The 20,503-nt window shown below is 32.4% G+C and overlaps 1 protein-coding gene across 1 annotated transcript; it reads right to left on the bottom strand.

Annotated features, from left to right (window-relative positions):
* Positions 1-7,030: 7,030 nt before the first annotated feature.
* On the bottom strand, positions 7,031-12,228 carry LOC133206076 (TNF receptor-associated factor 4-like). Its single transcript, XM_061342005.1, has 9 exons — positions 11,956-12,228; positions 11,285-11,431; positions 11,064-11,115; positions 10,857-10,961; positions 10,166-10,405; positions 9,886-9,963; positions 9,525-9,665; positions 8,091-8,283; positions 7,031-7,604 (listed from the first exon to the last, which is right to left on the bottom strand). Exons 1-9 carry the CDS (start codon positions 12,039-12,041, stop codon positions 7,276-7,278), a joined length of 1,371 nt encoding a protein of 456 aa, XP_061197989.1. The 5' UTR covers positions 12,042-12,228; the 3' UTR covers positions 7,031-7,275.
* Positions 12,229-20,503: the final 8,275 nt, after the last annotated feature.

Here is a 20,503-nt window from a genome sequence, read left to right as displayed (position 1 = left end):
CCAAGGATGAAAGAGGTACATGTAATTTAAAATTGCACATACATGTACAAGTATTTGTCCAGAATTGATAATGGGGTAATAAAATACAATTTATGTAATGATGTCCAATTCACATTAGACATATACGAGGGTTTTCTATAAAGTTCGTTAACACTGCCGAACGTGTACGATGATTTAATATAGAGCATGCTTTAGTAAATGTAAAAAAATTAAAACAACACATATGGAACGCCATAGCTGCCTGAAGGTCATTTTCATTTTATATGAGGTGGTATAACCTTTATGTGAAGTGGTTAAGTCATTATATATAGTGGTAAAATCATTATATTCAATGAAAACTTTATTATATGCAGTGGTTTTATCTTTATATACAGTGATAAAATCATTATATACAGTGATAAAATCATTATATTCATTGATGACTTTATTATATGCAGTGGTTTTATCATTATATTCAGTGGCAATGTCATTATATGTAGTGGTTAAATAATGTAATGAAGTGATAGTACCGTTACATTATGCTGTAAAATCATTATATGCAGTGGTTTTTCCATTATATACATTACTGATATCTTTCTGTGATGTGATAAATTCAATATATACAGTACAAACATAATTTGTGTGATAAAGCAATCATTACATTGTATGAAACCCGCTGCATGTGGAGTGCCAAGTTAATTTCATTCAGTGCGACACCTTTACATGAAGTGAAAAATCTATTATGTGCAGTACTAAGATCATTATATTATATAGTAAAATTATTATATATATTCCTAAAATCATACTTTGCAGTGGTAACATCTTTATATGAGGTGGTTAATTAATTATATGATGTTGTTAATTTGTTATATGATGTGGTCAATTCTTTTTATGCATTAGTCGTTTCATGTTATGCAGTGGTAACTTCTTTATCATCATCTAAACTGGTCCTTTTATTTAAAAAAAATGCGCGGAGTTCCAGTTTAAAGAGTGTTTGAAAATAGGAAACCCGGGCCGTGGCAAATTAAAAGCCGGGACTATTCGAGATTTTTCAAATTTTTGATTTAAAATTTTTAGACTCTTTTTTTAGGCTAATGTGTTTTCGCTGTAAAAATTGTATTTAAACACTTGGTATTTTAGATTTTCTTGACGATTTTTGGTTTCAAGTAAAATTGGTAGGCAGTTTCAATTTTCTGATTTAATATTTTATCCATTGTGCTATAAGTACTTAGTATTTTAGATTTTTTTTTGACGATTGTTGATTTCCATGTTGGTAAAATGGGTAGACCGGGTTGGCGATATTTTATGTGTGTGTGGTTTTTTTGTTTTTTTTTTTGTTTTTTGTTTTTTTTTTTTTTGACATATTTGATAAAAATCTAATAAACTTAAAAATTATTCCGATGTTAAACACTGTATTTTAACTAAAAAAAACTTTTTCTTTTTGATAGTTATTTCTTTATTTGAAAATGCTATTTTTATGCAAAATATACATTTTCATTAAAAAAGGGATTATTAAACCAGATCCGATCATCCGGGAAGAACCTGGTGCAAAACACCATAAATCATTTCTAATTTCATAATATGCAAATGTGCACTGGTACATGTATCTATTTGTTAGTGGATGGAAAGAAACTGGATTACGTTAAATATGTAATTTGTTAAATACTTTTTTCGGGGTGGGGGCCGGGGGTGGGGGTGTTAAATTACTAATATCAACTATTTATAAGACTGTTTCTAAGACTTCAGAAAACCTTAAAAGTTAAATCACATTGAAATGCTTAAAATAAAAATTGCTGCATGAAAACATTTCATTTTCAAGTTTCATCTTTGCCGTCGCCAACGTGGCACGGTGATTAGAGTGTCTGCTCTAAGAGACGCGGAATAAGGAGTCAATCCTTACGTCACGGGTTCGAATCCGACAGTGGGACGTTGAGACCGCTCCTTCGTAAGAGACCGCATAAAGCCATAAACCGAGGTCCCGTTCCACAGTAGGTGTTGGCACGAAAAAAATCCCTCACTGCTCAATGGCCGTAAGTGTCGAGTATAGGACAAAATTTGCAGCTCTCCACTGGCAAATTGTGGCGTCTCCATATGAGTGAAAAATTCTCGAGAGGGACGTTAAACAGCAAACAAACAACCAAATTAAAATCATTTTAGCCTTTTTGAATAAAATGATAAAATTAAGAGTTATCCTTCAAGGCTGAGGATCGGATATCCTAAAACCAAGCAACTTACGCGTGATTAAAGTTTGACACAAGGCTTTGCATTAATAGTCCTATAATTACATGTATATGTGATAATTCTTTAATTAATTCATATTTTATCAAATGGCATGTAGATAATGAATAAGTATTTCGGATTTTTTATGTTTGACTTCCGGGAGATCAAATCCGATTTTAATGAACCATTGGCGTCGGAAGGAAATTGATAGTGGGGTGGCTAATTGAAATAGAAAAAAAAATCAAACCTGAAAAAAAACTTGACAAGCAAAAAATTGTTCTTTCTCCAAACCCGAAAATCCTATTTCGGGGGTGTGGGTGGGTGGGTGGATGGGGGGGGGATTGGTCGAACATCTTTCAGTACCAAATTCTTTTAAACACTACCAATTACCCTTCTTTCACTACAATGAATCGTGCCTGTAGAAAGTGGGGAGGGGGGGGGGAGGCTAGACCTACGCCCGAATTTTCAATGCCTATATTATGTCTACCTTTGTAAAAAAAAAAAAGAGGGGGGCAATAGCCCCCCCCCCCGGTTCCGACGCCTATGTGAACCGGTTTTTCTTAAACGTGTCATTTCACTCAAAAAATGCCTTTCAAAGAATGAATAATTTTTAACATCAGAATAATTTAAAAGCTTATAAGCTTTCTGTCAAATATGGCAAAAAAAAAAAAAAAAAAACAACAAACAAACAAAGAACAACAAACAAACAAACAAAACACGTAAAATGTCTGCTTGATTGCCTACCCGATTTACCAACCTCACGGGCGGATTCAGAGAGGGCCTATGCCCCCCCCCCCCCTTGTGTTCAAAATATACATAAGATTTAATAATCAATTGTTTTTTGGTTTGGCTGTGGGCTACCTACCCCGACCAAAAACTTGTCGGGCCCCCCTTTTCAAGATTCCTGGATCCACCACTGAACTTGGAAATCAACAATCGCCAAGAAAAACTAAATTACTAAGTATTTTAAAATTAAATGCAATTTTTACAGCGAATACACATTAACCTATAAAAATGAGTCTTAAAATTTCAGCACAGTTGATAAAATCAGGAAGCTGTATAATAGAATCAGAAATTAGAAAAATCTCGAATAGTCCCGGCTTTTAATTTGCCACGGCCCGGGTTTCCTATTTTCAAACACTCTTTAAACTGGAACTCCGCGCATTTTTTTTAAATAAAAGGACCAGTTTAGATGATGATAAAGAAGTTACCACTGCATAACATGAAACGTCTAATGCATATAAAGATTTGAGCACATCATATAACAAATTAACAACATCATATAATTAATTAACCACCTCATATAAAGATGTTACCACTGCAAAGTATGATTTTAGGAATATATATAATAATTTTACTATATAATATAATGATCTTAGTACTGCACATAATAGATTTTTCACTTCATGTAAAGGTGTCGCACTGAATGAAATTAACTTGGCACTCCACATGCAGCGGGTTTCATACAATGTAATGATTGCTTTATCACACAAATTATGTTTGTACTGTATATATTGAATTTATCACATCACAGAAAGATATCAGTAATGTATATAATGGAAAAACCACTGCATATAATGATTTTACAGCATAATGTAACGGTACTATCACTTCATTACATTATTTAACCACTACATATAATGACATTGCCACTGAATATAATGATAAAACCACTGCATATAATAAAGTCATCAATGAATATAATGATTTTATCACTGTATATAATGATTTTATCACTGTATATAAAGATAAAACCACTGCATATAATAAAGTTTTCATTGAATATAATGATTTTACCACTATATATAATGACTTAACCACTTCACATAAAGGTTATACCACCTCATATAAAATGAAAATGACCTTCAGGCAGCTATGGCGTTCCATAACACACACTATTTTACGTATATCATAGTTGAATACTTGGTACATACAAGCCTCACGGCCCAGTCTGACGTAAAGCTAGTTTCATGATAAAGTCAAAGTATGGATTTAAAATTTTTATCACATGTTCGTGGACACACGCTATTTTTTCTTTATTATACCACACTGCCAATTATTTACGATAATATTCATATATATAGACCATAATTGAGTAAAATTTTAAATTTCAAAACAGTACACGATAATCAGTATAAACACTTCGCATACGTAGTCTACACAGCCCATTCCGACTTGCGTTAGATTTTTAACAAGGTAATGAATAGGGGTATCCTATCTTTTTCATCAAATAACAGTGGTATCCACTTCTTTTAGTGTCTCCCAAATTGAACACACCTCCAAAAATTCGTTTAAATTAATTCAATCAATGAACTAAATATTTTTCCAATAAAGTCCAGTTTGAATAATCTTTTTTTTCCTCTGAGGTCGATTCAACCGTATTAAAACATAATTTTATGGTTGTACTTTGTTTGGATGGACGGCGCCGCTTTTTTGTCACTTTTTTGCCCCCGGATCAAAAGATCCCGGGGGTATATTGTTTTTGTCCTGTCTGTCTGTTTGTCTGTCTGTCTGTTGTCAACTTTAACCTTGCCCATAACGTTTGATTGGTTGGAGCTATGACTTTCATATTTCACATGTGTATTCCTTATAACAAGACCTTTCCTTGGGTACCATCATATTTGACCTTTTGACCTTGACCTTGGAGTTTGACCCACTTTTGCAAAATTTTATGAGACTTTAACCTTGGCCATAACTTCTGAACAGTTGGTGCTTGGGGTTTAAAACTTCACATGTGTATTCTTTGTGACTAGGCCTATCTTTGGATACCAACAACTTTTTTTTTTATTGACTGACTTTAGACATAAATACACATACACAAACACAGACACACCACGGCTGGAAAGCTTACATACAGATTTTTAGGAATGAACATGAAATATAAAAAAAAATATGAATACACAAGATATACTAAAATAATAATGTAGATGACATAAATTTATCTAAATGTTTATGTTTTCAAATATCTGGTTCCAGTTTATCCATCTTCTTTTATACACATGAAGTTCATTATTAAATTTATACAATTTTTACCAACAACTTTGACCTTGACCTTGGAGTTTGACCTACTTTTGAAAAACTTTAACCTTGGCCATAACTTTTGAACAGTTGGTGCTTGGGGTTTCAAACTTCACATGTGTATTCCTTGTGACAAGACCTTTCTCTGGATATCAACCTCTTTGACCCTTTGACCTTGACCTAGGAGTTTGATCTACTTTTGAAAAACCTTTAACCTTGGCCATAACTTTTGAACGGTTAGAGCTAGGGCTTTCATACTTCACATATGTAATCCTTGTGACAAGACCTTCCTTTGGATACCACTTTGACCCTTTGACATTGATATAGGAGTTTGACCTACTTTTGAAAAACTTTAACCTTGGCCATAACTTTTGAATGGTTGGTGCTAGGGCTTTCATACTTCACACATGTAATCCTTGTGACAAGACCTTCCTATGGATACAAACCACTTTGACCCTTTGACCTTGACATAGTTCGACCTACTTTCGAAAAACTTTAACCTTGGCCATAACTTTTGAATGGTTGGTGCTAGGGCTTTCATACTTTACATATGTAATCCTTGTGACAAGACCCTCCTTTGGATACCAACAATTTTGACCTTGACCTTGATGTTTTACTTACTTTTAAAAAACTTTAACCTTCACCATAACTTTTGAACAATTGCAGCTAGGGCTTTCAAATTTAACATTTTTTATCTTTTGGTCTGGATTTTGACTTGCATTTGAGAAACTTTAACCTTCGCCATAAGCTGCCATGCATACGGGGGCATCAGTGTTTCACAAACACATCTTGTTTGAAACATATTTCTTGCAGATTTTTCTTAATATTTTCACCATCTGTCAAATAAGCGATACTAAAGATATCAGAAAGCCGCTTTATTTGCGATTCATTTAAATTCGAAAACTTTATTTAAAAATTTTATGGCATTTTAACCATGGGTCGTGCGCACAATCTGCGACTTCGAAGAACGCTATTTTAAAAAAATAAAATAAAATAAGTTCAGACAAGCAAAACCACACTATCTGACTTGAATTTTCGTAACAAATATTGTGATATACATCAATATATCTAGGACCATTCAGTTTGACAAATACGTCATTGTCCACGAAATTTATGGATATCCCTCGTAAATGTATGCAGTAAGTGCATAAGAAGTAACCTAATCCATCCTTGGGTGTTGGTTCTGGCTGATTTTTAAAAATTTTTATTTATTTTCTTTTAGGATTTAACTAAAATAAGGAATTGATGGTAGAATCGTACACTGTCATAATTCTCTCTGCATTGTAAACTCGATCCCAGTCTATTGAAAAATTTAAATGAAATACACCTTTTACACCTTTTATCATTTTGATTAATATTCAATGGGTTCTGCCAAGTGATATTGACAGTAATTTAAAAAAAAAAGATTGATTCACACACACCCTCACACACAAGATTGTTTCTCTCCAATGTTCCATCACAACCTGTCTGCATTGAATGCCAATGACTCTACGTGTCGTGGACGCAAATGAACAAAATTAGATTGGCGTTGTAACAGATATGTGTTATGTAAAGTTAAATAAAAACACAATTTCGTTAGCCATATAATTCTAAGAGATTAATTAATAGGAAGATTTCAAACTAAATAAGTTTGTGACAGTAATTTTAGTTGATCAATTAAATAAATAAACTTGGTTATGTGATAAAAAAAGGTAAAACATAAATGAGTGACCGTGCTCCAGATGTAAAAATTCTGTTCTCATACTGCAAGTGAAAAAAAAAATACAATTTAGCTTTAATACATTTATTATGTACATAAATTTATAAATTACACAGTTCTTACACTATATCTATATAACACTATATCAGAGAATCTAAAGAAATAATAAAATTGTGTCCATCAATACGAATATTAACATTAAGATCGGATGACTTTGCAAGCCTTCATTTACAAATTTGATACAATATAAAATCGATTGGCATTTCTCACAGCAAGGATCATTGCGTAGAATGTTCAAACAAAGAACAAATATTAAATTTAAATTTCATCTCAACTTGAAATTCCTTTCTGTAACCTGCTTACAAAAGAACCATTTCGTCGCTATCAATTGTGCATTTTATAAACACACAATCATCTCTAATGTAGTCCATTTCTTTCAAAACATCCAGTTCTACAAACTTCTGCGCGCCAAAGCTGGCGTTCCTCTCTCCGATTGGTCGCCCCAGAAACGCTTTGTTATCTTTGATGGTGTTCGGTTTGATGGTATACGTCACGTTACGTCGAGCAGCAGGATCCTGGCACTGATCCACGAGAGTGAAGTAAATACGATGACAGAATGGCCAAGTTAATAGTGCGTCGTACTCGCCTTTACAGATGCATATGAAGATGGAAAGAAACCGCCCTCTTGCTAGAAACAGATAAGAGAAGTTTATAGAAAATATTCATAGAGAATAATACACACCCTTTTCCATACCACACCCTCACCAATATTAGCCAAAGGGACGAAGGCTGATATTGGTTGAGGGCTGACACAGGATGTGATATTGAAAATAGTATATTATGTTTATTTCTTTCTTAGTATTAACATACTATAACTATAACATAATATAAAATTAAATTCATTTTTTTACAGTGAATGTAAAAGAAAAAATGGCGAATTAACACAAGTACTGTTTTTTTAAAGGTTTAATCTAAAAGGGTTTTGTTATTCTGACATCTGGCATATCGCATATAAAAAACCTGTATTATTCCTAAGTAATGAATAGGAATATATACGTTTCATCTGTAGTTACATGTATAAGTCATAAATTATTTTATTAATTGTAATTCTATGAAGTCAGTTAATACCTGAATGTCATATAATTTACATAATCATAATTTATAATTATGTTACCTCTTCCATCACCATATGGACATATTGACATCGCCATTTTGTAGCCGTGCCTAGCAGTCAGAAATGGTGGACTGAAAATAGTCGTTCTTCTCCCCAGTTTCGCCTCTTCCATTTTGTTTCCCCATTTCTCTATCTTCCACACCAACTGACAGCCATACAGTTTTTCCAGGGTACTGACTTTTTTTTCCATTGTCTATGCATAGAAATTTTTTTATATGATCAATGAATACCTTAATTAAATTTAAAGGGTAATGACCCTCTGATAAATTTCACCCAAAAAGAACCCAACACTGATTTTTATCAACAACAATAGCATTAGATTCCAATGACAAATTGTGTAATTTATAAAGCGGTGTTTAATTTAAAAAAAAATGTCTAAACATAATGTCATAAGGAAAACTTTGATTTCAAATTGTATTTAAAGAGGCCGAGTCTAGTTCGAGTGCGCATGACTTTGCGCAGCTTTTTAGTTTCATGCATTCTTCGGTGCTACATAACACTTATCCTAAGTGTTGTAATTTTGACACAAAATTAACATTATATTACATTATCTGTAACGTTTATGGGACTTAAAATGTAATTTTAAGACAATAATTAGGAATAAACACTGAAATGGCTTTCACGACGTCATTGTTTTCCGGTTCTCTAAGAAATGCATAACGCTGAAGAATGACTCGCTTGAGTTTTCAAGACGTCCATGGACATTTTATTAAAAACTGTTGACATAACATCAAAAGAAACATACCAGCAATCTTAACATTGTTATTTTTTACCAAAATAATTTAACTGTACCGTTATATACAAAATGTAAGCCGCAATGTGGTAAATTTAGAAGTACATGTATTGGGCATTGGAAAAAAAACTTTGTAATAATTCCCAGACCAAACCAGATGGTCAACTTTTTTTGAAATTTCACGATTTGGTGACTTTTTACAATAACTTTCATGACTGAAAAGGAAATCCCTAAGGCAAAAATGCAAAAATATGATAATTTGGCGCTTCTCCGACAAATTCCCATAGGGTCTAATAGCAAAATTTTACAACTTTTGAGATGGCCCCCCAAAAAATCGGAATGGTAAACATTTGATTTTTTAATCTTAAAATAATTAATATTAAAGTAAAAATTCATTCAAGAAAATTTATCAAAATATCTAGGGTAGAAATAATTAGACTCGGCCTCCTTAAATTAATAATAACACTGTTATATTATTTTAATGAGATAAAAAAAATCATGGCGTAGGAAAAGAGCACGAGAATGCATTATACTTCATTATGCTACATATTTCTGTTTTTAATCTTTGAAAAATAACTTTCAAATTTATATTTTTTATTTTAAAAAAAAAAACAAACTGATATTAGGGGACATTTTAAAGACTAAATTCAAAATGCGATCTATCTTTTTAGTGTATTACCTGATTTTTTAAAAAATTTTACCTGTATATTTTCTGTATGTTTTGTAAGCCGTTTTTCGTTTTCCTCTAGAGTCTTTGAATGTTTTATGATGATATCACAAGCCATTGCCAAGTGCTGGATCGGGTCGTCCTTGATGTGCTTGTGTAAATGTTTTCTCTTACTCTGTTAAACAACGTCATTCTTTCTAGTTTATTACATGTACTTCCACTTTGACATTAATTTGATTAGCTTATTTTATTAGATTTTAGCTACACGTTCTTGTTAAAAACTACAGACAAAAGAGAGTTTGTACAAGATACTAATATGCAAATGGTTTGCTTTCCAAAAAAAAAGATATCTTTTAAGTGTAAATTAAGGGTAAAAACAAATATAGAATTCCCACCATGAAGTCACACCCTGCGTCGTGGAATGGACAAGGTACTTGCTGCTGTGGGCATTTGTTTTCCAAATGATCTTGCATCTAGACACATCAAAAATATTCATTATGTTTAAAATACTTAATTTTTTTAAAAGAAAAATAAAAATCCAAATTTAAACATGCTGTTGCTAAGTCATAACCGACGAGAAAAAAGAAAGAAAAATAAATTTTAAGAGCGATTTTAAATCTTGGGTTTTTTTTTATGGTTCTTGCTGTTTTATAAAAACGTTGAAGAAAGTTTTACCTCCTCTCTTGGAATTTCTCCTTTCTTACAGTCATTTGGGCAGGGTATCAGGAATCTGCCACAGACTTGTAGATGTGCTTCCTCTTGATCAAATGGAATAGGCATGCTGCAAAAATCACAACTGATCTCTCTCTTTGGACACTCGTCCTGTAAATGCCTCCTTAGCTTTGCTTTTTCCAGCTCCAGTCCACATCGCTTGGGACACGATACTACAACGTACTTACAATCCTCTAAATGGGCCTATTAAAAAAAAATAATGGTATACTTAATTGATGTAAAATCTTGTTCACTGACACACGATTCATATTGGGGTGATTTTATAAATACATGATGAAACGGGAAACAGTGAAAAATGTGTTCTTCAATTAAATTTTCTTTGAATCACAGTAATATGGCATTTTTTTCTGATAAACATTGGAGTAGGTTAGTTAAAAAGAGAACAAAAACCTGTTTTTTAAACTGTTCTTTCATACCTCTATTAAGAGAAGTATGTACTGACATACCTACAGTAAGCTAGTGTGCATGAAAAATACTGCTGTTCACAAACCAAACCGTAATACACGTGTATGTAAAGTAAGCTGACGATAATTGACTCTCAGATATTTTTTAAAGTTTATTCTCAATACAATCTCATGAAGTATTAATCCTTATCAAACGTAAAATATGATTAACTTTTATAACTTTAATTCACCTTTATGTCTTTCATCTGCCCATACCAAGTACATCCCTTATCCACATAAGAACATTTCAACTGAAGTTGACCGATTTCCTTCTGGAATTCGTGGTCTGGAATGACCTAGAAAAAAAGAAGAATCCTTGATGTAGATTAAAACTACAGATATATTTTCACAAAGCTGAATTAACTAGATTAGTTTGATGACCATTTGAAAAATCTTACGTCTCTGTCTCTATCTATGGGCTTTTCATCCAAAGGACATTTACCTCCGCCTCTGTAGAATAACATTCAGGGTTATTTTTTACTGGTTTATCCAAAACAGAACACAATTACTAAATACTTGGTACACAACGAAGCTATTGCAATTTAATATATTATGAATTTCTAATTTCTTTACATGTACATACGGTTTGAAATGTTCTGTAAATGTATATCAGAATTACCTCATAATTTCCGGTAGGCAAGAAGCACAGCATCTATGTCCACACTTCTCCAAAAGCACTGGGTGACGAAGCACATTCCAACAGATGGGGCATTCGTACGCCTTGTCCAAAGGTACTAAAAAGTTATACTGGGTATCGGTGTGTCCACTGTTAACAATTTACCTCACGTTACTAATATGTTTCAGCATTTATTTAATCTTTATGTTTATTAGGCCAAAAGTTGGAAATAAGAGTATATAAAAAAAAATAGTTAAAAAATGTCAGTTTTTACATATCTGCATATTGAATTGGATTGATAATGATAATCCATATATATTTATTTTTGACAGGAAGACAATCGAGAGGCATTCATTTAGGCCCATAGACCATCAACCGAGAACAGAATGAAGTCAAAGCTTCAAATCAATATAACTTTTGAAGTAATTTAATTTAATAATGAAACTAAATTTTTATCATATGTATAAAGAATATCATAAATGATAAAAAAACCTGTAATTTTTTAGCAGATATTTTAAATAAAACTCAGAATATTTAAAATCAACATTTGGACTTGTGTCTATTCTCAGTTTATGGTATCGGGTCCTTGTCAGATGATAAATAATCTTTAAGTTGGTTAATTTATTTTCAAAAGTTTGATTTTATATTACTCATTAAGATAGTTTATTACTTACTTTATAAGCCCTCCCTCCATCCCCATAGGGGATGCCATACTAAAGGGCGTTCCCTCTCGTCCGGTCAAAAAGAAGTCGTCTTCCATCTTGATATCAGAATGAAATGTAGGCTTCTCTCTAAATATGAAAACTGTAGCCCAAAAGAAATGTTACAGCAATATTTCTTTTAAACAAAACGATCGATTGTGTTCAGTATTCATTTTAACTTCTAATGATTGCTTTGAGTTTTAATTTATTGATCTAATTACTTAAGTAAATAGTGACCGTTTAAAGAAAAAAAAGTCTATTGACGAAAACAATTATCAATATTTCTTATGATTAAAGCCACTTTCATGACCAGTTAATCGATTAAATTCTATTTTTAAAGATTATGTATTAAGTATTCTTAAATGCGGTAGAGTAATTAAATTATCTAACATTTAACAACTTCACAGGAATTTAAAAGGTATTTTAAAAGTAACAAGAGAAAACTTTCTACCATATTTTTTTTTTATTTGACACGTTCATGTGTATAGCTAATACCGATGTGTTCGATTGTCTCTGAACTAAAACGATGGCCATAATTGATCTCAAAAACTTTTAATTCAATAAAAAAAGGAAAGTTTTCACTGGGTGAAATAAGCAGTTTCCCGTCATGGGAAACTATATGGAAACCACATGGAAACTTCAAGTTTACATCATGTTTCCTAGTGGTTTCCGCAGCGGATGCTAGGTTATTCCCTTAAGTTTCCGTACCACGGAAACTACTACGCTCCGATTCCATTAGGTATCCCGAACCACGGAAACCTCAGGAAACCTGAAGTTTCCCTGGCCACCATGTAGTTTCCTGTAATGGGAAACCCGAAGATTCCACTGGTTTCCATAATTAGGAAACTATATGGAATCGGAGCGTAGTGGTTTCCATGGAATGGAAACTTGATGGAATCCTCAGATTTCCCATGAACGGAAACTAGAGGAAACCTCATGATTCCTCAAGTTTCCATGACTCAGGAAACTACATGGAATCGGAGCATAGCCGTTTCCGTGTGATGGAAACTTGGGGGAATTATCTGGTGTCTCATAAAAGGAATTTACAGGGAATCTTTAAGATTCCCTTATTTTTCTGAGATGGGAAGCAATGTGTAATTGTGGTGTAATAGTTTCATGGAAACTATCCATGGAAACTACAGGGTAGGTTGAGCATTTCGATTTCGAAAAATGATTGACAAGCAACTGGAAGCTCAAGGATCCCTGTATTTTCCATGGTTAATCTTTCTTGTCTAGAATGTGAAAAGAGAACAGTAGGTTTAAATCAAAATATATATTATTAATTTCCTAGGTAAACTGTGTTTTCTTTTCAAAATCTATCAAGAAAATGTATAAGAAGGAAAAAGCATTATCAAATCATATGTTTAATAATTCATTTGATGTGCAAAAATATTATTTCAAAAAGATATCAAAATAAATAAAATCATATATCTTGGTAAACAATGAAGTAGTCTTTCACATCTAAGTCCATTCATAAACTTCATTAAATACTCTATACTTCTTTCAACATCAACTTCCTTTGTGTTTTCTTCACATCATCTGCGATCTGCAATATATTTTCATACAAAATTATTATTTGATGTAAGAGTTGTATGCTTGAATATTATTTAGAAATCTGACAAGATCACTCAATGTCCTTTAATGTACCAATATCAGTGATTAGTTTCAGTCTTTAAATTTAATGACCATGACATCCAAATAATGAACATTACATAGTAAGGTTTTAAGCCAGATTAATATTAAAGCAGGTATGATTGAGAATATGACCATCTCATACATGTAGAACACTGCTTTTAGTTGAGTGAATTGGAGAGAAATGTGCTCTGGACAAGGATATTGCGAATCTTTTTTTTTCTTATTAATTGACATTTGACCTAGAAATTTTGTTAAAGATCACTAAAAACCCTTCATCTCATGGCACACAAGCCAGATCATACCAAGGGAGAAAAATTATGCTCTGGACAAGGACTTTAAATAAAGATATATAGTGTATTTTGATACTGACCTTTGACCTAGATAATTGGTCCAAGGTCACTTTTTACCCTCCATCCACAGGCACTCTATGAGTTAAATTTGAGTGAGATTGGGCTAAGAGGAGAGAAAATATACTCAGGACAAGTGATATCAGATGGACAGACAGATCATCTCATGGCATCTGCAGAACAGGACCCTAAAAAAACAATGTACATACATGTTAAGCTATATCCATACAAGTCAATATGAATTCATCATATGTTGCATTGCATACACATGCTTTAATCATGTTTAATACCTTATGAATAATTTCATATTGCATGTACACTCAGTTTACATACAAATAATCTAAATTTCATCAAAAACAACCAACAGATCAGCCATGTAAGATTTAGCTAATCAACATTCAGTACAAGTTCTATATGCTATATCATATGTACAGACACATACTATTATTATTTACCTACATTCTAAATCTTGTTTATGTCACTGAAAATTGAGACGCTAGCCATTAACCAATTTTTACCCCCAGTTTACATACATGCATGTTGTAATGTTTGTTCAAAACTTCTCATTTATAAATATTACCTTATAGTATATTTAGTTACATATACCTAGAGTTAAAGCTTCAAAGTGTTTCATTGAATATTTTAGAAATTACAGTCATCAAAATACTGACCAGCCAGAAATCAGTAAATTTTTACTTTTCATAACTGTCTTGTTTCATTTAACATGTTTCAATGTTAGAAATTTTTAGTAAGTTATAATATTTACTACTTTAGCATAGCCATACAGTTGAACTTTGGCATCTCGAACACAGACATCTCGAATTCCATAGAGATGTCAAAGTAATTTGGAAGTATTCTTTAAATATTTTACTCCTGATATCTCGAATCCTCAAATACATGTATCTCAAAATAATTTCAATTGAACTTTGAACCTTAACAAAAGGACTCTTAAACAAATATTCATTATTTTTGTATAAGTTGCTCAACATTGATCATATCAATAATATCTAAAAGAGTTGATGATTTCCCCTTGAGGTGAAAGGGGGGGGGGGGCTTCCTCTGTACAATTTAAAATATCCTTACTTTGTGTCAACCTTGGTTAAAATTTGTGGTTCTTGAGAAGAAGTTGAAAATGTGAAAAGCTCACAGATGGATAGACAGTTTGATGGACAAAAGACAAAACAAAAAGTGATCAGAAAAGTTCACTTGAGTTTTTAGCTCGGGTGAACTAAAATCCTCACTGCATGGTGTATATTATACTAGATATCATCCAGACAGAAAATTTTATAGAGAAGTGAAAAAGACTCCAAGCCTTACTATTTCATAAGGCTGATCAAAAAAATATGTTTGTTTACTGTTACATGCTGAAATAAAATAGGGTCGGTCGGTAGGATTTCTTTTCATTTTATTGAATTTTTTTATACACAAATTCACAGGAATTGGTAGAAATACAAAACAGTTTTACCATTGTGTGGTGCTTTACTTTTGTTTGGGCTTGCCATATGGGCGATAGACAATATCTTTCTTGCCAACTGCCTTACAGCTACCACACAATGAAAAAACTGTCTTGTATTTCTTCTTTAATTCCATGTTGCACTAACTGTTTCTAGTACTTTCAATTTCAAATGCTTGACCGATTAAGATGCATGTAAAATTTAAACCGACGAATGAGTGGCTTCTGGATTTTTATGACGAAAAAAAAATTTGGTTTGGCTATTAGATATAGGGTTGGTTGGGTAACCGTAAACAAACATATTTTTTTATTATGCCTAACCTGTTGTAGTTTGCAGCTGGTAGTTCAACATTCCAATTAAAATTGGAATCAAGTTCTTTTCTTTCAATGCAATTGTCATACATACCTATTTATGATTGAATTAATTCCCACTTACCACATGATCACATCTTGATTCATCATACATCTTTATTTACTGGTTCTCCTTTAATGTCAGTTTTCTTCTCTCTGAAAGAATATATTATGAACAGTTACTTTTGCATTCTGATTTCACTTATAAGACCAACAATAAACAAAAGTCCCAGGGGCCACATTGCTCACTTATGCACTTTGGGTAGGAAAAAAGCATAAATCAGTTCAGTATTAAAAAGTTTAAATATAAAAGTGGTTCGGAAGGGGGGGGGGGGGGTATGAATTCTACACTTTCTAAGGATGCTTTTGAATTGATATGACACATATTAGCATTGCTGTTCTTAAGAAGAAAATTTTTATTGATATTTCCCCAATGTACAGTAATACTCAGTTATAACGAAGTCACAGGGACCTGTGAAATTACTTCGCTATATCCGTAATTCATTATATCCGTATAAAGATTAGTAAAATTTATTTAGCTGGGGTTCCAAGAAAACTTCGCTATATCTCCGTGTTCGTACTGAATGAGATTTACTGTTTAACTATAATCCCCTGTTATGGCCCCTTTATTCTCCTGGGGAGGGAGGGGGTGTCATTATTTGAATAAATTGGATCTACATTACTTCAGGATGCTTTTATATCATTATGACCAATTTTGACAATATTGGTCTTGAGAAGAATTTTAAAGATCTTTCCTGTGTATCAGTATTGTAATGTAAAATTGGTCCAGTGGTTCTTGAGAAGAAGATTCAAATGTGAAAAGTTTACGACAATGACGGCCACAGACAAATTTTGATCAGAAAAGCTCACTTGAGCCATTGGATCAGGTGAGCTAAGAATGATTTGTTTGATGTACCCCAAAAGATCCATCAAAATCACCCCTACCCAATCATTTTTTTAAGTATTTTAATTTTCTTTCTTTTTTCTTTCTTTTTTTTTGGTTTCAGGGAAATGAAGTTTTTTCATTATAAAGTTGAGGTTTATAATTTCTCCAAGACACTTGTTTTATTGAGAGCAATAAATATTAAATCCGTCTAGCTTTCCAGTGTGTAATGAAACATCAATAAATTTCTAATTCTGTGTTTTTGTATGATAAAAAATCAATTTGTTAGATACTGCCAAAAAAAAATCTACCTACCTGCCTACCCATTTTACAAAATTTGGGTCAGAGTACATCTGATCAAACAAAAGTATTTTTAATAATGGCCAAAACTTCAACAACTACAAGGGAGGAAAAAAATAAACAAACAAATTTATCGTTATCATACAACAAATATCAAACAAAAATTTCAAACAAATGAGGATTCACTTATTTTTACCATTAGACTTCTATGATGTTGCGACCACCATCAACAACTGATGATTGTTACTCAGATGATTCATTTGCATTACTTGAAATACTATCAAAAATTATCAATATTTGTACATCTTGTAGGCTTATTATTTTTAACATTTTCAGTAAATCTCTCAGCAGGTCACACATGAGAAATTTTGTCTTTTGAACACTAAACTACTTCAATTTACAATCTATCACTTGTTTGTTAAACAGTTGTTATATTATTATAGACAGTACTTTAAAACCAATACATTTGGCCAGGTAAAATTAATCTTTAGATTCTCATCCCCGCCCGCCCCTCTCAAAGTGCCCCGCCCCGTTGTTTTTTATTTTGCTTTTTGGGTGCCAAACGTATTATTTTCATGTATTTTTATTCAGCAAGAATCTGGGTCAAAATTTAAGAGTTATCTCCCGTCTGTATTAAAAGTCGCGTGGCGCTATTTATAGCAAAAAAACTATGTGAAGAATGGAGAAAAATCGGCAATAAAAGCAGTTTAAATATGTAAGGAAAAGATAATTTGTCAGTAGAGAGAAGGCAGAAAAGCAAAAATAACATATAAACACATCTAGATACCATCACTGGCATGGGCAAGTTTTTAAAGAGATTTTAACCAAGTAAAAACAGACGAAGAAAATACACATGGTCAAGACTCAAGTTTTAAATAACGATCTCCAGTTGTATGTGATTTTGCATTAAAAAAAATAAAACATCGTCCAAAGACTTTAGAGAATAATAGTGCTAAGGAAATGTTAAATCTTAAAACTGTTCAGGCCTAGGCTTTTCAGTAGAATATTTTACAGATTTACACAATCCTGTTTTGCAAATATGATATATTTTAATGTCGAACATGTCAAGTCTCAAGAACGATTGAATGTATCAGGACAGTGTAAATCTGTGATATCTGTATATCACATAGAACAGGAGTTGTTGGTAAAACTATAAGGTATTTGGGAAAAGGCCGATGAGAAAACATGCATATGCAATTTATTAGGATCAGCACCTCATTTTGTTTGGCGTGTGCCGTATCCGTGTACTTGATAATTTGTTAATAAAACTAACGTTATATATATTTTTAATTTTCTATAACAAGAATCTTCTGTAGATATTTAAAAGAATATGAAAACAATAAAATCTATTCATATTGGCATTAACATATGTTAAATTTACGTGTACGAATGTTTTGTTGATACTTTCAATTATAAAAAATAAAAAATAAAATCCGCCCACCCGCCCCAATTTTTTAGCAAATTAGGATGAGAATCTAGATTTTAAATTTATATGGCCTTTTCCCTATACATATCATCATTATGCATATGATTAAGGGTTGTGCTATGACTTTGTAAGATGTATATGTACTCTAGTTACAGACAATCTATTTAAATTGTTCTGATGATTATTCATAATTTCTAATTTTATCTGCCAAATAAAGGACTCTTTTAAGGAGCCTTACAATAGTCAGAACTCTCTCTCTCTTTTAAATTTCCATCGATGATGATGTCCTTCGTGAATAATCTGATAAGTTGAGATTGCGGACACTTTTTGTTTAAATATTGATGACCTAATCGTAATTTAGTAGCAGAAATAATTCATTTTTACCTTGTCGTTACATCATAAAAAGTTCCAGAAGTCCAAAAGTACAACAAGTTGACGATCCGAGAAGTGAGAACACATGTATTCAAACAGGATATATGTTTGTCTGTATTAACAAAGAAACCATATTCGGTACAAACATTATTATCCGATTTAACAACGGAAAAAAATTTCAAACACTTTTTATTTATTTATAGAGAGAAAGAACTATTATAGAAAGAACTATTATAGAAAGCATTCATTTTCATAAAAAAAAAAAAAATCTACAAAGACGAAGCGTTATCATACAACATACAGCACGGAAAAAAGACAAATGTGGTGCCATAGGGCCTAGAGCTATATACAAAGTCTAACATTACTATCTGTACATCTATGATCGAACGTAAAACACTAAATATTGTATAATTCAAGTTTCTTTTTCCGTTTTTGCAATGTGTAAACTAAAATATTTAAAACTTTGATATCGATCAAACTTTTCAAAATGGCGTCAAAACGAATGTGGTCTTCGATGGGAAAGATTTGTTCTGCCCATTATTAGTATTATTTACCGTAAAAAAGTATATAAAAATATACGTACACTAATCTTTGGTGGTTGATCATTGCATTTTTCACAGTTTTAAAGACACTGGGTGGCGAAAACATCGTTAACTTTTCACATTTGCACCTTACAGCCGAGTTCTTCTCTGCCTTGCTCAACTCCAAAAATGGCGCCTCGTGAAAATTGACCAAAGCCTCTGCAGAGCGATGCATTATGGGAAACGGAACCTGTTTACGTTAATTATGTTAGAGGATAATAAAAGTTTTTATATATAATATAATTTCCCTGTAACGGTGATTATGAGTTCATATCCTTAGTGAAGTTCTTCTCTATTCATAGAAAGGGGGTGCTCCTCAATAAATTTGCTGATAATTAGTTAATTTACTATAGAAAACAAAGCGTTTTTCTGATGGTGACCAGAGGCATTTTATGTTTCTGGTGTGCCCCTCAAATTATTTGACTTGGGGGGGGGGGGAGGGGGGCTTGGTACGTAGTGCCTATCCAAACAGAAAATATCCGGTTATCCCCCCCCCCCCCACTACTTTCTCATTAAATTATTCATTATTCTGATTAATGTATAATGTCACAACGAAAGATGTTAAACTTTTATAAATACATGTATACATGTTTTAAAATCTGAAGCTTCAGAAAATTAATATTAGTTGAGGACCGTAGAAAATGGGGGGGGGGGGGCATAGTGGACATGCCATACGTCCCTAAACATATTTTTTGCAGTGTAGAAAACAAAGCTTATTTCCTGTTGCGCCCCTCAAAATAAACGTATGATGACTCTTTATCAGCTGTTTATTATTTTGTGACAAGAATGTTGTCCTTTGAAGTCTGTCGTAAATTTCGATGGGCATTTGGATGCAAATGAACTACATGAAATGTATACAGAACAGTATTTTATTTTTAGTGATGATGGAAAAGTTCGGTGTCAAAAATTGCTAGTTAGTAGAAGGAATCAGGGTATGTTAGACTAGTATACACTTGTGAAAATCAAGACAAAATGATTTAATTACCATGCAGCAAGGACGGTTCAAGAATAATGATAAAGATTTGATTTTTTTTTTCCCTTGTTCGGCTTTAGATACTTTATTGAACCCCCTCCTTTTCTGGTTTCGATTTTTAGCCTGATATCAATAATAATCAGTGGACGAAATTGCTGGACTTTTTTTCTATTTGCTATATTTTACTTCAAACATCTTTT

The sequence above is a fragment of the Saccostrea echinata genome, unplaced genomic scaffold (assembly GCF_033153115.1).
Source record: "Saccostrea echinata isolate AGI-Se365-2 ecotype Australia unplaced genomic scaffold, CSIRO_AGI_Sech_v1 ptg000054l, whole genome shotgun sequence".
Lineage (NCBI taxonomy): Eukaryota > Metazoa > Mollusca > Bivalvia > Ostreida > Ostreidae > Saccostrea > Saccostrea echinata.
This window is presented reverse-complemented; position numbering and strand designations above follow the sequence as displayed.